The sequence below is a fragment of the Nycticebus coucang genome, chromosome 17 (genome assembly GCF_027406575.1).
Source record: "Nycticebus coucang isolate mNycCou1 chromosome 17, mNycCou1.pri, whole genome shotgun sequence".
NCBI lineage: Eukaryota > Metazoa > Chordata > Mammalia > Primates > Lorisidae > Nycticebus > Nycticebus coucang.
In genome coordinates this window covers 80,397,820-80,419,372 of record NC_069796.1, presented here as the reverse complement: position 1 = coordinate 80,419,372, position 21,553 = coordinate 80,397,820, and the positions used below count along the sequence as shown (strand labels likewise).

Below are 21,553 nucleotides of genomic sequence, written 5' to 3'. Positions count from 1 at the left end.
ATTGGTATTCCCTCACACCCTTTTTGGCTCTTAGATTTTCTGTTTATCTAAGAAGGCCTTCTATTTAATGGGGGCTATAATGGGGATATCCAAATATTCTCTTTTGTTTTCTTTGAAATATTTTGTAGTTTTGTTTTGAGACAAAGTCTTGCTCTGTCGCCCTGGGTAGAGTACAGTAGCTTCATCCTACCTCACTGCAACCTAAAACTCCTGGGCTCAAGCAATCCTCCTGCCTTAGCCTCTTAAGTAGCTGAGACTATAGGTGTACATCAGCACAACAAGCTAATTTTTCCATTTTTTGTAGAAACCAGGTCTCACTTGGGTAGGCCTTGAACTCATTGTCTCAGCATCGCATAGTGCTAGGATTACAGGCATGAGTTGTGGTGCTGGGAAAGCCAGGCCCATATTATACTTTCCATTTATTTTAACTCTTCTGTCTCTTCCCATTAGTATGTGAGCTCCACTAGGAAAAAAATTATGTTTAATGTATTGCTGTATCCAATGCCTAGAACTGTGACTAGCACATAGTAAGTGCTGACTGAGAAAGAAGAAATCTACACATATAAGAATATTTACTAAAAAAAAAAAAGAATATTTACTGTTGGGCGGCGCCTGTGGCTCAAGGAGTAGGGCGCTGGTCCCATATGCTGGAGGTGGCGGGTTCAAACCCAGCCCCAGCCAAAAACCAAAAAAAAAAAAAAAAAAAAAAAAAAAAGAATATTTACTGTAGCATTAATGTATTGATATCTCAAAATGAAAACAATCTGATCATCCATCAATTTTTTTTTTTTTTTTTTGTAGAGACAGAGTCTCACTTTATAGCCCTCAGTAGAGTGCTGTGGCCTCACACAGCTCACAGCAACCTCCAACTCCTGGGCTTCAGCGATTCTCTTGCCTCAGCCTCCCGAGTAGCTGGGACTACAGGCGCCTGCCACAACGCCCGGCTATTTTTTGGTTGCAGTTTGGCCGCGGCCGGGTTTGAACCCGCCACCCTCGGTATATGGGGCTGGCGCCTTACCGAATGAGCCACAGGCGCCGCCCTCATCCATCAATCTTTTTTTTTTTTTTGTAGAGACATAGTCTCACTTTATGGCCCTTGGTAGAGTGCCGTGGCATCACACAGCTCACAGCAACCTCCAGCTCCTGGGCTTAAGCGATTCTCTTGCCTCAGCCTCCCGAGCAGCTGGGACTACAGGTGCCCGCCACAGCACCCGGCTATTTTTTTGTTGCAGTTTGGCCGGGGCTGGGTTTGAACCCGCCACCCTCGGCATATGGGGCCGGCGCCCTACTCACTGAGCCACAGGCGCCACCCTCCATCAATGTTTTTAAAAGCTACAAAGTAATAATGTTTACCATTCAAGTGCTAGTGATTTAAATATATTTACTATTAATCAAATTACTGAAACAATCCTATGAAGTATTTAATTTTAGTCTATAGATATTAATCTATTAGGGGTGTCCAACCTTCCCCCCTCCAACCCCCATGTCTCACATCAGAAAAATAAGAGTTGTCTTGGGCCCCGCATTAAATACACAAACACTAATGGAAGCTGATCAGCAAAAAAAAAAAAAAGGTCCATGAATACTTTTCATGATACCTGACACCACAGATAAGCAAAAAAAGTCCTCACAAAATCAGCATGAAGCCTGCTGCCCACAGGTTGGACACTTGTACCTATAGATGAAGACACTTGTGCCATAGAGAGGTTAAGTAACTTGCTCCAGGTCACAAAGTTAGTAACTACAGAAGCTAGGACTTAAATCCAGGCAGTCTTATACCAGTCAGTCTTCAAGACCACTTACCATGCTACACTGACTAATATGATCATCTCTCGAGATAAGACATAAGTTCTTACCAATAAGTCCCATAACTAATTAATTGAAAAGTCGCTCAAATTGGCTTGACACCTATAGCTCAGCAGCTAGGGCGCCAGCCACATACACCAGAGGTGGCAGGTTTGAAGCCTGGCTGAGCCTGCCAAACAACAACCACAACCAAAAAAATAGCTGGGCATTTTGGCAGGTGCCTATAGTCCCAGCTACTTGGGAGGCTGAGGCAAGAAAATCGCTTAAGCCCAAGAGTTTAAGGTTGCTGTGAGCTGTGATGCCACAGCACTCTACCAAGAGCAACACAATGGCACTCTGTCTCAAAAAAAAAAAAAAAAGAAAGAAAAAGGAGAAAGAAAAAAGTTGCTCAAATTGAGGAATAAAAGGATCCTATAAAAATATTCTATAGAGGCCAGGTGTGATGGCTCATGCCTGTCTGTAATCCTAGCACTCTGGGAGGCTGAAGCGGGTGGACTGTCCTGAGCTCAGAGGTTCAAGACCAGCCTGAGCCAGAGTGAGTCCCTGTCTCTACAAAAAAAAAAACAACAAAAAAAAACTGAGCATTGTGGCAGGCACCTGTAGTCCCAGCTACTTGAGAGGCTGAGGCAAGAGAGTGGTTTCAGCCCAAGAGTTGGAGGTTGCTGTGAGCTGTGATGCCATGGCATTCTACCGAGAGCCACAAAGTGAGACTCCGTCTCAATTAAAAATAGCCAATTGAAAGTCAAATTAAAGAAAAAAACAAAAAAAATCCTACAGATTAAATATTTAACTTTAACATAAAGTATATACACTTACACAGCAATCTTTTAATAAGTCTACTCATTTTTTTTTTAAGAAAATGGGTCCAAAGGCATTCCTTGGATTTTTCTAGCATAAACCACATTGTTTTCATTTCTTTAAGTGTGCAACCTTAAACACTTGCCAAGCATTAAGCACACAATTCACTATCTCAATGATTTTTTCCCAGAGTCATTTACAGTTATCTTGCCCATATCTAACTAAATGGCATTTTGTTTATTTGTTTTAGCAATTTGTCCTTACAGAGCCATTCTAAAGCATCTAATTTAGTTATAAAAGAAAACTTTTTGCACGGGTATTTTATTCGTTTATGCAATTTTTAATTTAATTAACTTTATGCCACAAATATAACCAGCACATACTATGTTTCCAAAGAAGCAAATATGATTGGCTTTTTCTTTTTTTTTTTGTAGAGACAGAGTCTCACTGTACCGCCCTCGGGTAGAGTGCCATGACGTCACACAGCTCACAGCAACCTCTAACTCTTGGGCTGACGCGATTCTCTTGCCTCAGCCTCCCGAGCAGCTGGGACTACAGGCGCCCGCCACAACGCCCGGCTATTTTTTTGTTGCAGTTTGGCCGGGGCTGAGTTTGAACCCGCCACCCTCGGCATATGGGGCTGGCACCCTACTCACTGAGCCACAGGCGCCGCCCCGGCTTTTTCTTTTTTCTGATATAGGGTCTCACTCTAATGCCAGCTGGCTAGAGTATAGGTGTTGTTACAGACCAGTGTAACCTCAAACTCCTGGGCTCAAGCAATCTTCCTGCTTCTTGAGTAGAGAGGACTATAGGCACGAACTACCATGCCAGGCTAATTTTGATTTTTTTTTTTGTTTTAAGAAACAGATTCTCGGGCGGCACCTGTGGGTAGGGTGCCGGCCCCATATGCCGGAGGTGGCAGGTTCAAACCCAGCCCCGGCCAAAAAAAAAAAAAAAAAGAAACAGATTCTCACTATTTTTGCCTAGGCTGATCTGGAACTCCTGGCCTCAAGTGATCCTCCAGCCTCAGTCTCACAAAGTGTTGGTTGGGATTACAGGCTGAGCCATGGATCCTGGCCATAAATGGCTCTTATACACTCCAACCTAAGATGACAGAATAAGATCCTCTCTGTCAAAAAAAAAAAAATAATAAATAATAATAATAATAATAATACACTTCAACTGGTGAGAGCAGAAACACTTAAGTACATTATAGAAAAAAGGCCTTAGGAAATAGAAGATATCTGTTCCAATTCATCATTCAAGTGAAGTTTAGTAAGATAGCTTCAATATTAGTTTATGTGTCTGTATATACAGAACAAAGGCTGGGTGTGGTGGTTCACACCTACCATTCTTTTTTTTTTTTTTTTTAAGAGACAGAGTCTCATTTTGTCGCCCTCGGTAGAGTACCATGGCATCACAGCTCACAGCAACCTCCAGCGCTTGGGATTAGGCGATTCTCTTGCTTCAGCCTCCCAAATAGCTGGGACTACAGGCACCTGCCACAACACCTGGCTATTTTTTTTGTTGCAATTTGGTCGGGGCTGGGTTTGAACCCACCACCCTCAGTATATGGAACCAGCGCCCTACTCACTGAGCCCTGGTGCTGCCCAACTCACCTATAATTCTAACACAAAAGAATACAAAGACATAACAAACCTAGAATTAGGATGATGGGGCTTGGTGCCTGTAGCACAGTGGTTACGGCATCAGCCACATACACTGAGGCTGGTGGGTTGATTTCAGCCCGGGCCTGCTAAACAAGGACGACAACTACAACAAAAAACAGGGATGTAGCCAGTGCCTGTAGTCCCAGCTACTTGGGAGGCCGAGGCAAGAGAATCACATAAGCCCGGGCGGCACCTGTGGCTCAGTGAGTAGGGCGCCGGCCCCATATGCCAAGGGTGGCGGGTTCAAACCCAGCCCCGGCCAAACTGCAACAACAACAAAAAAATAGCTGGGCATTGTGGCGGGCGCCTGTAGTCCCAGCTGCTTAGGAGGCTGAGGCAAGAGAATCGTGTAACCCAAGAGTTAGAGGGTGCTGTGAGCCGTGTGACGCCACGGCACTCTACCCGAGGGCAGTTCAGTGAGACTCTGTCTCTACAAAAAAGAAAAAAAAAAAAATCACTTAAGCCCAAGAGTTTGAGGTTGCCATGAGCTGTGACACCACAGCACTCTACTGAGGGTGACATAGTGAGACTCTGCCTCAAAAAAAAAAAAAAGAATTAGGATAATGGAGATAAGATTCAATTACTTTTTAAAAATACAAATGTATGCTGCTAATTTGCAACAAGCATGTATAATTTGGTACGTTTTTTTAACATAAAAAAGAAAAAGAGGCTTGGCACCTGTGGCTCAAGCAGCTAAAGCACCAGCCACATACACCTGAGCTGGTGGGTTCGAATCCAGCCCAGGGATGCCAAACAACAATGACTACTGCAACCGAAAAATAGCCAGGTGTTGTGGTGGGCGCCTGTAGTCCCAGCTACTTGGGAGGTGGAGGCAGGAGACTCGCTTGAGCCCAGGAATTGGAGATTGCTGTGAGCTGTGATGCCACAGCACTCTACCCAGGGTAACAGCTTGAGGCTCTGTCTCAAAAACAAACAAACAAAAAAGGAATGCTGTAAAATTCTTCCAACTGAAAAGAGGAAAGAGATCCAAAGAATGAACTTATTCAAGACTGCAGAATTCACCAGAAGCTAAGTTGAAAGGTAAATTCATGTTTGCCTGGAGTTTCAAAACTGTTTTCTCTACAATACCAAATCCCCTGGCAAAAATCTCAGATTTTACTTTTCTTTTTAATTTTTTTTTTTTTGAGACAGAGTCTCATTATGTTGCCCTCAGTAGAGTGCTATGGCGTCACAGCTCACAGCAACCTCAAACTTTTGGGCTTAAGCAATTTTCTTGCCTCAGCCTCCCAAATAGCTGGGACTATAGATGCCGGCCACAACGCCCAGCTATTTTTTTTTTTTAATTGTTGTTGTTGTCATCATTGTTATTTAGCAGGCCAGGGCTGGGTTCAAACCTGCCAACCCTGGTGCATGGGGCTGGTGCCCTAACCACTGAGCTATGGGCGTCAAGCCTATAATTTTTTTTTAAATACATAAACAAAAAGCACCCTGTATTTTTTTCCCCTTTCAGGGACCCTCAAACTGCACCCTACAGGACACATGAGGCAGTGTGATTGTATTTGTTCCCGTTTTGTTTTTTACTTCAAAATAAGATATGTGCAGTGTGCATAGGAATTTGTTCATAGTTTTTTTTTAAACTATAGTCCAGCCCTCCAATGGTCTGAGGGACAGTGAATTGGCCCCGTTTAAAAAGTTTGAGGACGCCTGCATTATCATAGTCAAGACAAAGACAAAAGGAAGATCTTCAAAATGAGTTATATTCTGTAGCCCAAAGTTCAGGCTTCCTGCATTTTTTTTTTTTTTTTTTTTTTTTTGTAGAGACAGAGTTTCACTTTATCGCCCTCAGTAGAGTGCTGTGGCGTCAGACAGCTCACAGCAACCTCCAACTCCTGGGCTTAAGCGATTCTCTTGCCTCAGCCTCCCAAGTAGCTAGGACTACAGGCGCCCGCCACAACGCCCGGCTATTTTTTTGTTGCAGTTTGGCCGGGGCCGGGTTTGAACCCGCCACCCTCAGTATATGGGGCCAGCGCCCTGTTCACTGAGCCCCAGGCGCCGCCCCAGGCTTCCTGCATTTTAAGAGAAATGAGAGTCACACCTTCACATCCACTTAAAAGGAGAGAAACTTCTTACTCTCTCTTTTTTTTTTTTGTAGTTCTTGGCCAGGGCCCGGTTTGAACCCACCACCTCCAGTATTTGGGGCTGGCATCCTACTCCTTGAGCCACGGGCACCGCCCTATTTTATTTTTAATTTATTTAATTAATTTATTTTGTTGCAGCTGTCACTGTTGCTTTAGCTGGCCTGGGCTGGGTTCAAACCCTCCAGCCTCGGTGTATGTGGCCAGCGCCCTACCCACTGAGCTGTGGGTGCTGCCCAAAACTTCTTACTCTTTTGCTAATAGTAAAGGGATCATTTCTTCCTCTGCTCACTATGCATAGCTCCCTCTATTTCCTCTCTCTCTGTCCATGTTATCCCTCCCTCCCTCTTTTTTTTAGAGACAAGAGTTTCACTTTGTTGCCCTCAGTAGAGTGCCATAGGGTCACAGCTCACAGCAACCTCCAGCTCTTGGGCTTAGGTGACTCTCTTGCCTCAGCCTTCCAAGCAGCTGGGACTACAGGTGCCTGCCACAACACCCGGCTATTTTTTTTTTTTTTTTGTGGTTTTTGGCCGGGGCTGGGTTTGAACCCACCACCTCCGGCATATGGGATTGGCGCCCTACTCCTTGAGCCACAGACGCCGCCCCATTTTTTTTTTTTTTTTTAACACCCGGCTAATTTTTTTGTTGCAGTTTGGCGGGGGCCAGTTTAAACCCACCACCGTCGGTATATAGGGCCGGTGCGAACTCACTGAGCCACAGGCGCCGCCCATGTCATCCCTCTATAAGTGTTCAAGCACCAAGGCACTAGGGGAGTTTGAAATATTTGGAAACTTGGAGAAATGGATTCCATTAAAAATGTCCTTCCACATGCATTAACTCTTTTTTTTTTTTTGAGACAGTCTCAAGCTGTCGCCCTGAGTAGAGTGCCACAGCGTCATAGCTCAGAGCAACCTCAAACTCTTGGGCTTAAGCGATTCTCTTACCTCAGCCTCCCAAGTAGAAGGGACTATAGGCGCCTGCCACAATGCCCAGCTACTTTTTGGTTGTAGTTGACAGTGTTGTTTGGCAGGCCCAGGCTGGATTCAAACCCACCAGCTCCAGTGTATGTTGCTGGTGCCCTAAGCTGCTGAGCTACAAGCGCAGAGCATCTTTTTTACTTTTGCATTAACTCTTCTTAAAACCTATGTTCCTCCCTATTCTTTCCCATGTGAAACAATTTAAGTATACAATCGTTACTCATATCCAATTGGTTCCAAAACAAACAGGAAAATGGAGAACCACAGAAAAAAATCTTAGATGACATCAAATGGACTGAGAAACATAATAAATATATCTTGGAGAATTTCAATAAATCTCATGTCAGAAAATAAGTGAAAACAAGAAAATATTTTACTTTCACTAATTTCAATATAGAAAGAAACACATCCAAAACCAGCTCCTAGCAGTGTCACCACACTCTGTCCTGACTCCTGTGGAGATCCCAAGCATAAGCTCTGCATTGTTAATGAAGCAAACCTGAAACCTAGTATTGTCACTCTGTAGTTGAAATATCCTCTGATGGCTTCCCACACCTACAGATTAAAGTTTAAGCCACTGTGCAGTACTGAAAAGCCTCCAAATTCTGGCTCTAATTTACCTTTCTACTCTTATTTTCCATTTCAATTCTCTAAATCCATCACTACAGATACACTCCACACTTGTCCATCTCCATACCTTGTACAAGCTGTTCCCTCAGCTTTGAAGGTCCTCCTATTCAACACCTGCTGAAATGCTATTCCTCCTTCAAAGTAGCAAGATACAGTAGTAAGAGCCCAGTCCTTAAGTCCAGATCCAGACCCACCAGAATTCTACTACTTAAGAGTTTAATGACTTTGAGCAAATACATCAGTAGATATTTGCTTCCTTACCTGGAAAAAGGCATACCACCTATAGTATTTTATATCGCAACTGTTAGGATTAAGCATAATAGTTAGAAATTACCTAACAGTGTGCCTAAGACATAGTAGAATACTTAAATGTTAATTGCTAAGCCATCCTTATCCCCTACATCAATACTCCTACCCTTCCCTAAGCTGCCACAGCACTTTTTTAAAATACATATTGCATTAAGAACACTAATATGTTGCAGGATACTCATTATTCATGATATGTACTTGGCTTCTCCATTAGGTTAGATAAGATAGTTATGGAAATAGATTTCTAAATCTCTTCCACTTACTACTTGTGCAAGTAATATGATCTCTCTTAACTTGTTTCTTCATTAATAAAATGAACAAGGATTAACTTTCTACAGTGTTATACAAAAAAGTTTCTAAGAGTCAATCTATCAGCTTGGCGCCTGTAGCACAGGGGTTATGGCTCTGGCTACATACACTGAGGCTGGCGAGTACAAACCTGGCCCAGGCCAGCTAAATGACAATGACAACTGCAACAAAAAAATAGCCAGGGGCAGCACCTGTGGCTCAGTGAGTAGGGCGCAGGCCCCATATGTCGAGGGTGGTGGGTTCAAGCCCAGCCCCGGCCAAACTGCAACAACAACAAAAAATAGCCGGGCGTTGTGGCGGGCGCCTGAAATCCCAGCTGCTCGGAAGGCTGAGGCAGAAGAATCGCGTAAGCCCAAGAGCTGGAGGTTGCTGTGAGCTGTGTGACGTCACGGCACTCTACTGAGGGCGGTATAGTCTCTACAAATAAAAAAAAAAAAAAAAATAGCCAGGCACTGTGGCAGGTGCCTGTAGTCCCAGCTACTTAGGAGGCTGAGGAAAAAGAATGGCTTAAGCCCAGGAGTTTGAGGTTGCTATGAGCTGTGACACCATGGCACTCCACCAAGGGGCGACAGCTTGAGACTCTGCCTCAAAAACAAACAAACAAAAAGAGTCAATCTATCTTAATGCCTGGCGTAATGCTTAACACCTGTGCTTAAATGGCAATGAATCTGATTCAGCAATTGCTTCTAGAACACATAAATGTAAAGTATTTTTCCCTCAATCCAATTTCATAAAGCAATCTGAATACAACTAGAACCTGCTACCAATCTCCTATAATATAGATGTACACTGAAAACAAAATTCACCTCAGAAATGCCATAATTCATTCTCATGTTCTTCCAGTCTGAGAATCAGTACATCATGCTTTATAACTCACATCATTTTATTACACTTAAACATAGTGGCTTACCTCTTAAGAGTTTCTAGGGCAGTGGTTCTCAACCTTCCTAATGCCGCAAACTGGGTTGCGACCCAGAGGTTGAGAACCGCTATTCTAGGGGAAAAATAATCTATCAAAGTTAAACAAGACTTTGAAATTGGTCCGCTACCAGGAAGTGAAAGCTGGCTGCTGTTTATTCATTCTTTAATTCTAATTTGCTGTCATTAATTTCTCTATTAAAAATTCCAATCAAGGGCGGCGCCTGTAGCTCAAGGAGTAGGGCGCTGGTCCCATATGCCGGAGGTGCTGGGTTCAAACCCAGCCCCGGCCAAAAACCACAAAAAAAAAATTCCAATCAAATGTCCACAATAGTATTCTTCCATTTATACACTTTCAACCTATTGCCCAACTTAAAATGGGTTAAAAACACTTTGAAATTGGGCGGCACCTGTGGCTCAAGGAGTAGGGCGCCGGTCCCATATGCCAGAGGTGGCGGGTTCAAACCCAGCCCTGGCCAAAAACCAAAAAAAAAAAAAAACACTTTGAAATTACAGTGAAAGCTAATCAAGGAAATTACAAAAATGAGAGAACATAGCCCCCTCCCCAAATAATCAGACTTATATCACAGCATTTGTATTCTACTCCTAGCTGGTACTTATCTAAGTGATACAGCACACAAGTAAAAAACCTGGGAAAGGTTCCATAAAGATGGATCTGGCTTTAAATATGACAGGCTACAAACATTGTAACACAGCTGTTTGTACCCTCACATTAATCTAAAATTAAAAAAAAATAGTGACAGACATTTCTTAAGCCTGACATCCTTCATTATCCTTCATCTGTAAAATGAACAGTATGAACCTCTTAGGGTTGTAAGTATCGAATGAGATTATGTACGATAAGTCGCTTAGCAAAGTACTTAAAACATCTTAAATAGTAGATGGGATTCTACCTACCAGTGCTTGAGCACTAAAGTTCTTCAGGTATATTGTTAAATTAATGAATATTTGGCACATTTTACAAATTCCTTCTGATATCGATAGCTCATCTGATTGATTTCCAGGACATTTTCAGGGAGTAGATTTTTTAAGACATGCATTTCAGAGAAAAGGAAACTGGTAACAAATGCCAAGGTTACCCACCCTGGTGGTCTCCAACCAGATTCTCCAGCTCAGAGGTAAGTGATTAGTGTAGTGTTCTTAACACAACATGCTGCACAAACATAACATTCCTGCAAGTTACCACTCTCCTGAAGTACAATCACTGGCGTCTAGGAATATACCCTGTCGGAAGCCACCGATGGTAGTTATAACTATGCATTGTTCCTCACGTGGTGTCCTCCCAAACCTCTAGGGCTGGGACCAAGACTGCGTGTAGGTGCCCCCTGCCAAACGCCAGAGCGCCCAACACGAATCTGGTATTTAATCTGCTCTCAGCAAATGTTTGTGAAAATGGTATTAGAGATTTTCCACAAACTCGAACTGACGCCAGCTCAGCGGTGGGGATTAAGCATCTCCGGCAGATGAAGTCATGATCCACCCAGTAACCTGGCTGGAAAGGATGGCTGAGGACTGACTCTGCTAAAGGAAACCGCGGAAGCTGACCCGCTGAGGGCAGAGGGACACAGAGGAGATGACTTAGACCGCAGCGATGGCTGGAAGACTAGGGAAGACTCGGGGGCCGGGAGAATCAAGGCAGTTGGCGTCTGGGGGGAGGGGGGAATCACTCGCTGGTTTGAGAAGGATCTAGGCCCAATCTGAGGAGAGTTCTGCGCTCCTACAAGGGCCCACTCCCTATCCTGCGGCGGCACTTGCTGCACCGGGTATTCGCTGCTACCTGAAACTGCAGCAGCTTCTCTGTCTGCTCCTGGGTTAGATCCCGCTCCTCAGGCGCCGCCATTTTGCCGCCGCCTCTACGCTCCTGACCCGTCCGCACCGTCACCCGCCGGAACTGACGTCAGCCTTAACCACATCCGGTCTGAACGACCGCGGGCAAGCAACCGCGTCTGCGCGCTCTGGCCGCTCCCGGCAGCCGGCCGTCAGGGGGCTCCACTCTCAAGCCCATCCCGAACACTTCCGGAAACTGCCGACGGCTTGTCGGTACAATTTAGGCTTCGTACGGCTCTGCCAGAGACCTAAGATTCAGGACTAGATTGCAGAGCTGACCGTATCCGAAAGTGCCTCGAGAAGCTCCGGAATGTCTCGAATGGCACTCGGCTTGTTTCGACTGTTCCCAGACTATTTTCCGGTAATCTCGGATATTCCCGAAAGTTTCTCCGGAAATTGTGGCGTTTCTGTAACACCGGCTGTTTGATGTCTCTACGTTTCCAAAAGCTTTTGAACATTTCTCGAGAGGTTCCGAAAGTCCCAGAATCCTGGTGGGCCATTTCCAAACCCTGCTGTCGAACGGAAAGCCGTGGGAAGGCTTTCGCTGCGTTTAAATTGCTGTGTCAGGGTCACTGGCTGGGCCGGGCTCCCGGGGTCTTTGATAGTTAACGGTGTTCCCGGCTTTCCGCAGATATTTACATCCATCTGGCTGGATTGGAGCTGAGCCTCGGCCCAGCGTTTGCTCACCCCTGCCTCAGGCGTCTCAGGTTTCTCTACATTTAGTGCTGCGGACCCTGCTCCTTGGCCCTGTGGCAGGCGGAAGAAAGATGTCTTCGCTGGGATCAGGAGACCTAGGGTCGGGTTATAAATGCCACCTTGCAAAGTGCTGACATCTTTGGACAAACCGCTTGGGCTCTATTTTGCCTTTGGTGATTGAAATTACCAGCAACCTGCAAACGCCGCCTCTGCTCCTTCGTCTGGGAGGCCATCCCTTAAGCTGTCTGTATGCTGTTTCCACTGTCATATAACCAGTCCTCAATGTCTGCTTTCCTCTGCAATTTCCTTGCCTTTTCTAGTCCACCAGTTCCCTTAAAAAAATAAATAAAAATTAAGGACATAAATAAGTAACAAACTACTTTCCTTTAGATCTCTCTTTTTTAATTGCCACATCCTTTTCTTTTCTTTTCTTTTCTTTTTTTGAGACAGAACCTCAAGCTATCGCCCTGGGTAGAGTGCCGTAGTGTCACAGCTCACAGCAACTTCCAACTCCTGGGCTTAAGTGATTCTCTTGCCTCTGCCTCCCGGCTAGCTGGGACTACAGACGCCCATCACAACACCCAGCTGTTGTGCTCGCTTCGGCAGCACATATACAACACCCAGCTATTTTTTGGTTGTAGTTGTCATTGTTTGGCTGGCCTGGACTGGATTCAAACCCACCAGCTCTGGTGTGTGTGGCTGGCACCTTGGCTGCTTGAGCTACAGGTGCTGAGCCAATTGCCACGTATCTTCTACCATCCGCCTCTGTCCACTTTTCAGAAGGCCTTGGAGAGGCAAAGAGGTCGGGGTCTTGTACACACCTTTCCACTGACTCTTTGTGACTCCCAGCAAAGCAGCCAAGCTTCTAGGAGCCACTGTCCATTGTAGACCCCTTGCCACTTCGTAAGGTTGATCAAGTGAGACAGAAGACAGGAAGGGCTTTGAAAATTGAAGTTCTATAAGTAAGGAGTAGTGGTTTCAGCCTTTTAGCTGTAACCAATGACTTCCATGAAAGATCAGTATTGCCCAAACTGACCATTATTATTTTCTTCTTTTTTGAGACAGAATCTCACTTTGTCACCCTTGGTAGAGGACCGTGGCATCACAGCTCACAGCAACCTCAAACTCTTGGGCTTAAGAGATTGCCCATTACTTTAAAAAGCACCTACAGGCCAGGCCCAGGATCCATTCCTGTAATCCTAGTACTCAAGGAGGCTGAGGATAGTGGATTGCTTGAACTCATGAGTTTGAGACCAACTTGAGAAAAGTGAGACCCGGGTGGCGGGAATTCGGCTGCCACTGGGTGACTAGGCCTCTCCAGAGGCAATCTGGTGGGAATCAAAGCCATCAGAACCGCCACCATGACCGTGGGCAAGAGCAGCAAGATGCTGCAGCATATCGACTACAGGATGAGGTGCATCCTGCAAGATGGCCCCATCTTCATCTGCACCTTCAAGGCTTTCGACAAGCATATGAATTTGATCCTTTGTGACTGTGATGAGTTCAGAAAAATCAAGCCTAAGAACTCCAAACAAGCTGAGAGGGAAGAAAAATGAGTCCTTGGGCTCGGCGCCTTTGGCTCAAGTGGCTAAGGCGCCAGCCACATACACCTGAGCTGGCGGGTTCGAATTCAGCCTGGGCCCGCCAAAGAACAATGACAGCTGCAACCAAAAAATAGCCCGGTGTTGTAGCAGGCGCCTATGGTCCCAAGCTACTTGGGAGGCTGAGGCAAGAGATCACTTGAACCCAGGAGTTGGAGGTTGCTGTGAGCTGTGATGCCACAGCTCTCTACCCAGGGCGACAGCTTGAGGCTCTTATCTCAAAAAAAAAAGAAACGAGTCCTTGGCCTGGTGCTGCTACAAGAGGAGAACCTGGTCTTTATGACAGTAGAGGGACCACCTCCTAAAGATACGGGTATTGCCCGAGTGCCACTTGCTGGAGCTGCTGGGGGTCCAGGGATTGGCAGGGCCGCTGGCCGAGGAATCCCTGCTTGGGTTCCCATGCCCCAGGCTCCTGCAGGACTTGCTGGGCCAGTCTGTTGGGTTGGTGGGCCATCCCAACAGGTGATGACCCCACAAGGAAGAGGTACTGTGGCCACTGCTGCAGCTGCTACCACAGCTAGTATTGCAGGGGCCCCAACCTGGCCATGGAGGTCCTCTCCCACCTATGGGTCAAGGGGCACCCCCTCCAGGCATGATGCGCCCGCCTCCTGGTATGAGGCCTCCCATGGGTCCCCTAGTGGGAATTCCCCCTGGAGGAGGGACTCCAATGGGCATGCCCCCTCCAGGGATGCGGCCTCCTCCCCCAGGGATGCGAGGCCTTCTTTGACCCTTGGCCACAGAGTTATGGAAGTAGCTCCACAGAGGCGTGGGCTCCATTCCTCAGGGCCACGTTCCCACAGACCTGTTTGTTAGGCTGTTGTTCGAGGAGTCTCACCGGATTGTCTGGTTTCCCTTACAGGGCCCCCTCCTCTGGGAATGTGCCGACCAAGGCCCTAGACTGATCTTGGCCCTCCTCAGCTCCCTGCCTGTTTCCCGTAAGACTGTACATAGTCCTTTTATTTCCTGGTGGCCTATGAAACTGGTTTATAATAAACTCGTAAGAGAATAAAAAAAAAAAAAGAAAAGCAAGACCCCGTCTCTACTAAAAATAGGAAAACTGAGGCAAGAGGATCACTTGAGCCTGAGTTGGAGGTTGCTGTGAGCTATGATGCCATGACACGCGACCCAGGGCGACTGTCTCAGACTTTGCCTCAAAAAAAAAAAAAAAAGACAGAATTATTCTGCTAGTCAACTGTAATTACAAGTCAGGAGCTGCCAGCCTGCACCGAGGCAAAACCCTTATGGTCTCTGTTTGTCATGGAGAAGCAGAACTTGGAAGAAATTTAAGCATTTTTTGGTAAGTTTAAGATGAAAAGTATAGAAAGCATTACCTATTATAGGTTTGCTGTTTTCCTTTAAAAACAATTTAAGGTTCGTTTGCCAGATGTGGATAATGATAATGGTAAGTATATTGGACAGTGAAGTTTTGGAGTATTCTGAATGTCTTTTTTTTTTTTTTGAGACATAATGCCATGGTGTTACCCTAGCTCCCAACAACCTCAAATTTCCTGGGTTCACGTGAGACTTCTGCCTCAGCCTCCCCTGCCACAACACCCAGCTTTTTTTTTTCTTTGTAGAGATGGGATCTCAGTCTTGCTCAAGTTGGTCTCAAAATCCTGAGCTCAAAGGATCTGTCTGCCCTGGGGTCCCAGAGTGGTAGGATTAGAGGCGTGAGCCACTGTGCCAGTGCTGAATATCTTTTTGATAGATTTGTTAATTATATTCATCTATAGATTTTAGAAATTCATTCAACAAATATTTCTTTAGTGCTTATTCTGAGCCCAGCTCTAAACCAGATGCTACTAAGATAAAAAGGACACAGTTCTTGCCCTCTAAACACGGTTTAATGGAAAATTGAAGGGATTTCATCACTTCTCTAGAAGGATTTTTTGTGTATGTGTGTGATAAGTTTTTGAGTCCCAGTTTTCTCCCTGTGGCAACTGGGACTTGTGACTGAGAGCTATCTTAAAGAACCTAATGGATGGGTGGCGCCTGTGGCTCAGTGAGTAGGGCGCTGGCCCCATATACCGAGGGTGGTGGGTTCAAACCCAGCCCCAGCCAAACTGCAACAAAAAAAAAAGCCGGGCGTTGTGGCAGGTGCCTGTAGTCTCAGCTACTCTAGAGGCTGAGGCAGGAGAATCGCCTAATCCCAGAAGTTGGAGGTTGCTGTGAGCTGTGTGATGCCATAGCACTCTACTGAGGGCGATAAAGTAAGACTCTGTCTCTTAAAAAAAAAAAAAAAGAACCTAATGGATGAACGTTTCTGTAATCTTAGTAGAGAGGTTTTGCTGATGCCTTGCCATTTTGTTCTTGACAAGTGACACATTCTGTCCTGCTGAGTCATGAAAATTCTAGAACAATTCCTCAATTTCTAAGTAGCTGGAACATAAGATGTTTTCTATCGGTTAGGAACATGACATCTTGATTGCTGAGTAAAGCAGACCATTAAGATGCCAGCAACGGTTTTTGTTTGTTTGCTTTTTTTTGGTCTCCTGCCCCATCAAATTGTACATTATAGATTAAGAGGGGCCAATAGGAATTAAGGTGACTCAACTAGATTCACTCAAAGAGTAAGAGAAAGAGTGAGAAAGGTAATACCTGTACCCAGTAGTATATTATAGATCCTCAGGCTTCTGATAAGAGTATTCAGATTGATGCAACAAGTTAGGTTTGGAGGCAAAGTTTTACTTTTGTTTTGCTATTTATTTATGTTTTGAGACAGAGCCTCAACCTATTGCTCTGGGTAGAGTGCCATGGCATCACAGCTCACAGCAACCTCCAACTCCTGGGCTCAAGTGATTCTCCTGCCTCTAGCTCCAAGTAGCTGGGACTACAGGCGCCCGCCACAACACCCAGCTATTTTTGCAGCCATCATTGTTGTTTGGCGGGCCCAGACTGGATTGGAACCCGCCAGCTCAGGTGTTTGTGGCTGGCACCGAGCCGATTTATTTATTTTTTTGAGACAGAGCCTCAAGCTATTGCCCTGTGTAGAGTCCGGTGGCATCACAGCTCACAGCAACCTCCAATTCCTGGGCTCAAGCAATTCTCTTGCCTCCGCCTCCCAAGTAGCTGGGACTACAGGCACCATCTACAACGCCCAGCTATTTTTTGTTTTTTTTTTGGTTGCTGCTGTCGTTGTCTGCTGGGCCCGGCTGGATTCGAACCCACCAGCTCAGGTATACATGGCTGGTGCCTTAGACGCTTGAGCCCAGGCGCCGAGCCTTGTTTTGCTTTTTGAGACAGCCTCACTTTGTTGTCCCTGGTAGAGAGCTGTGGTATCATAGCTCATAGCAACCTCAGACTCTTGGGCTCAAGTGATTCTCTTGCCTGAGTCTTCTGAGTAGCTGGGAGTACTGGTGCCCAACACAACACCCAGCTATTTTTAGAGACGGGTCTTTCTCTAGCTTATGCTAGTCTTGAACTCCAGAGCAATCCACCCACCTCGGCCTCCTACAGTGCGGGGATTACAGGCATGAGCCAGCGCACTTGGCTCAAAGTTTTACTTTAGAAAGTTGGCGGCGTCTTTGGCTCAGTGGGTGGGGCACCAGCCCCATATACCGAGTGTGGTGGGTTCAAACCCCATCCCGGCCAGCTAAAACAGCAGTGACAACTGCAACAAAAATACCCGGGCATTGTGTCAGGTGCCTGTAGTCCCAGCTACTCGGGAGCCTGAGGCAAGAGAATTGCCTAAGCCCAAGAGTTGGAGGTTGTTGTGAGCTGTTATGCCACAGCACTCTACCGAGAGTGACAATATGAGACTCTGTCTCAAAATATATATATATATATTTTCTAGAAGCCCAGCTTGGTGGTTCATGCTGTAATCCTAGCACTCTGGGAGGTCAAGGCAGGTGGATTGCCTGAGCTCACAGGCTCATCAACCTGAGCAAGAAGCAAGACCCCGTCTCTAAAAATAGCTGGGTGCTTTGGCATTGCCTGTAGTCCCAGCTACTTAGGAGGCTGAGGCAAGAGAATTGCTTGAGGATGGCGCCTGTGGCTCAAGGAGTAGGACGCCAGCCCCATATACTGGAGTGGTGGGTTCAAGCCTGGCCCTGGCCAAAACTGCAAAAAAAAAAAAAGAGAATCACTTGAGCCCAAGAGTTAGAGGTTTCTGTGAGCTATGACAATATGGCACTCTACTGAGGGCAACAAAGTAAGACTTGGTTTCAAAAAAAAAAAAAAACGGGTGGCGCCTATGGCTCAGTGGGTAGGGTGCTGGCCCCAAATACTGAGGGTGGCAGGTTTGAACCCAGCCCCGGCCAGACTGCAGCAACAACAAAAAAATAGCCAGGAGTTCTAGTGAGCGCCTGCAGTGAGGCCACGGCACTCTCTAAGGGCGATAAAGTGAGACTCTGTCTCAAAAAAAAAAGATAGGTGGACGTTGAGGCAGGTGCCTGTAGTCCCAGCTACTCAGGAGGCTGAGGCAAGAGAATTAACTAAGCCCAAGAGCTGGAGGTTGCTGTGAGCTGTGACGTCACAGCACTCTACTGAGGGTGACAAAGTGAAACTCTGTCTCTAAAAAAAAAGAAAGATTTTTCTGGCAGCTGAGACTGCCCTAGAGAGGGACAAGATTAAAATCACAGAGATGAGGTAGGTAGTAACTGTAGTGGTCCAGGTGAGAGATGAGATAGGGAGCTCAGTAATACTGAGACAGTCTATTGTCAACCACATAACCTCTAGGTCTCTTGTCACTCCTACCTACTACTGTGGTTGGGTTTCTGTTAGGGAGATTCCTGAGGCAAGGTCACCCCCACAATGACTTAGTAGTAGACAGTAACAAACACATGATGAATGGGATCTATAGTAATAACTAACTCCTGAGAAGGGCTATCGCAATGGCAAAGCCTTTCCTCAACAACAACACCACCACCACCAACAACAACAAAGCCTTTCCTCAAACAACAACAGCAAAAAACATGTATCATTAGAAAACATTGCCTTGTTTACCTGTTTATTATTTCTCTCTCCACTCTGGGTTTTATGAGGATCACAGAGACAACATTGGCTTTGGCTGCCACTGAATCCCCAGGGCCTAGAATAGCACTACGCCCAGAATACAAGTTCTGTAAATATTGATAATTGGCGCAGGCTAGAGCCTTAGATAGAGGCCTCACAAATGTAGATGGACTTAGGGGAGTAAAGCCAGGAGAACTAAACTGGGGAATAAAGCTACTGCCTGTGGTATACTAAACAATGAGCTTTATTAGAGCATCTCAAATCAGGAGATAAAAGAAGGACCACTACAACGGGTGATAGAGTAAGAAATGCTTATAACAGGTGACTTTAGGGCAGAGATGTTTCGTTGCTCTTTTAAGTTCTATTCATAAAAAATTGCATTATTCACAGTTTGAACTGTGAGTTCAAACAACACCTCAGTTGGCAGAATGGAGAAGGGAGGAAAATCAAAAGACCTATTTACAGATGGTTCAAATAACCCACTTTTATTTAAATTGTTTCTATAGGGCAGCGCCTGGCGCTGGCCCCATATGCCGAGGGTGGCGGGTTCAAACCCGGCCCCAGCTGAACTGCAACCAAAAAATAGCCGGGCGTTGTGGCGGGCGCCTGTAGTCCCAGCTACTCGGGAGGCTGAGGCAAGAGAATCGCTTAAGCCCAGGAGTTGGAGGTTGCTGTGAGCTGTGTGAGGCCACGGCACTCTACCGAGGGCCATAAAGTGAGACTCTGTCTCTACGAAAAAATAAATAAATAAATAAATTGTTTCTATAACATTAGCCTCTACCTGGTTGGGGGAGGGCATGTTTCCCAGTGACATAGTGTGGGTTCCATTGAACTGTCTGCTGCAATTACTGTCTGAACACTTTGCGCTCCTTGTGCCATGAACCTGCAGGCGAAAGAGCTACCATTCCAGCAAGGTATTCCCTCTGATAGGATTGCTGTTAACACACCATGGCGTCAGAAGGGATATATCTGGCTCCCAGGGGATTCACTGGACATCTCTTGGCATTTCCATACCCGGTAATAACAGAAAATCAGTAATTGGAACAACCACAACCTGACAATGGCAAGGTAACTAAAAGCCTATAGCAGCGGTTCTCAACCTGTGGGTCTCAACCCCTTTGTAACTGAAAATACATCGCAGCATTAGGAAGGTTGAGAACCATTGGCCTAGAGCCTTCAGAAGTAAAAGTCTGTATCACCTCACAGGAAATCAGGCCTTGCATTAGCCAAACATGAGGGAAATCTAGAATGACTAATTGAGAGAAGGGATGATACGATTTTCAATACAGGCTTGGGACCAGTTGCTGCTGCTCAGAACTGTGGTTTGTCTCACTATCTCACTGGCTTTAAGTCTTTAGAGAGATTGTGGCTGACTGCTGCATTAAAGGGAATTTTTGTGAATGACTGGACTTTAGAAGGGAGGGCATTCTGTTCCCACAATAGAGCAGGACCCTTATTATAGTATGGGACTAGATATAATAGGAGGGAGGGAGTAACATGGAGCACCACAAGGGAGGTAATCTATCTAACATCTCTTAGTTTCCTCCTTAGATCTTTGCAGTCTTTCTGTGGCCTTTGGTCTCTTGTTTCAACCCCAGCCAATTCTGTGGTGACCAACTTTACTTGGATGCATCTGGCTCAGCTATCACAATGGTGACTAACTTACACAGACTCAATACAACAGCCTCTCACCTTATGCATGCACCACAGGCCTCCTGCCTCCTACCCTAGAGCTTTCTGATTGCTACCAAAGCGTGAGACACTATGGACCTGCACAGTGCCTATACTTCTCTAACTCTGAAGTGCAGAGGAAATAATGTCCCCGGGGTAAACGCTTAACCAATAAGAGATGCGGGAAATATTTTCATTTTCTGCTTAGTGATGAGCTGCCTTGAGGATACAGAATTTCTTCTTCAGTAGGTCCCTGGTCTTGGGATTCGAAGAATGAACCCACAGACCACAGATTAGAGGTAAGATAGGATTTTATTAGAAAGGAATACAAAAGAAGTAAAAAGCACCAAAGCTTCTGATGGGGGGGGGGAACTAACTGGGGAGTCTACGCAGGCTCTTTATCTAAGGGCATTAGGTCTTGAGAATTACACATGGCCAGGACTTGGTAGGTCACTTGGTAGGAAAAACAGCTTTTCAAAGTTAATGAATGCATTAACAAATAAATGAATGTATTTCTTCTAACACTAGGGCAAAGTTATCAGATCCTTACAGTTTTTTTCTCCGAGAAGGGATTAGGGTGTGTGCTCCCTACTCAAGGTGGAACCACCCAAAAACCATCACAGGCTGCTTTGTTATTGATCTTATTAGAGCCCAGAGGGTGTGTCCTGAAAAAGGCATCCTGTTTGTGCCTGGAAACAGGGGCCTAGATTTCTGAGCTCACCTGGGCCTAGAGAATGGGAGGGTTCCTGTCCAGCCCTGCGTGGTGGAATCCTGTATCAATGAGATGCAGCAGCTTAAATGGTCTCTCTGAGGACGAGCTTATGGGATTGACCAGTGTACTTGGTAGCAGGCAGTAGGTGGTTAGCGCCTTGTTCCTGCCTTCCCCTTCTGCTGCCTCACTTGCCTGTCCCCTCAGTCCTGATTCCCTGGGGTTGCACTCACCAAGAAAGGATAAATATATAAGCTTTTAAGTCAGTCTATATTTTTTGTATAACCTGGACTATGACACTGTATGTGAAGTTAGTGGTGCAACTACAAAATAACAAATATAAGTGAATATTCAATAGTAATGTCTATATATTCCCTATAGGTTATGTTCTAAGAATGAAAAGAACAAATTATTTTTTTGAGACAGAGCCTCAAGCTGTCGCCCTGGGTAGAGTGCCATGGCATCACAGCTCACAGCAACCTCTAACTCCTGGACTCAAGCCATTCTCCTGCCTCTGCCTCCCAGGTAGCTGAGACTACAGGCGCCCAGCACAACACCTGGC

The 21,553-nt window shown here is 45.7% G+C and overlaps 1 protein-coding gene and 1 pseudogene across 1 annotated transcript in view; one reads left to right on the top strand and one right to left on the bottom strand.

Annotated features, from left to right (window-relative positions):
* Positions 1 to 11,475, bottom strand: part of FAF2 (Fas associated factor family member 2) — a 91,554-nt gene extending 80,079 nt beyond the window's left edge. Inside the window, exon 1 of the mRNA XM_053567257.1 lies at positions 11,312 to 11,475. Within this exon, the coding sequence (XP_053423232.1) occupies positions 11,312 to 11,374 (63 nt within the window). The 5' untranslated portion in view covers positions 11,375 to 11,475. The remainder of the gene's footprint in view (positions 1 to 11,311) is intronic.
* LOC128569148 (small nuclear ribonucleoprotein-associated protein B-like) lies at positions 11,472 to 14,511 on the top strand (annotated as a pseudogene).
* The last annotated feature ends 7,042 nt before the right edge of the window (positions 14,512 to 21,553 follow it).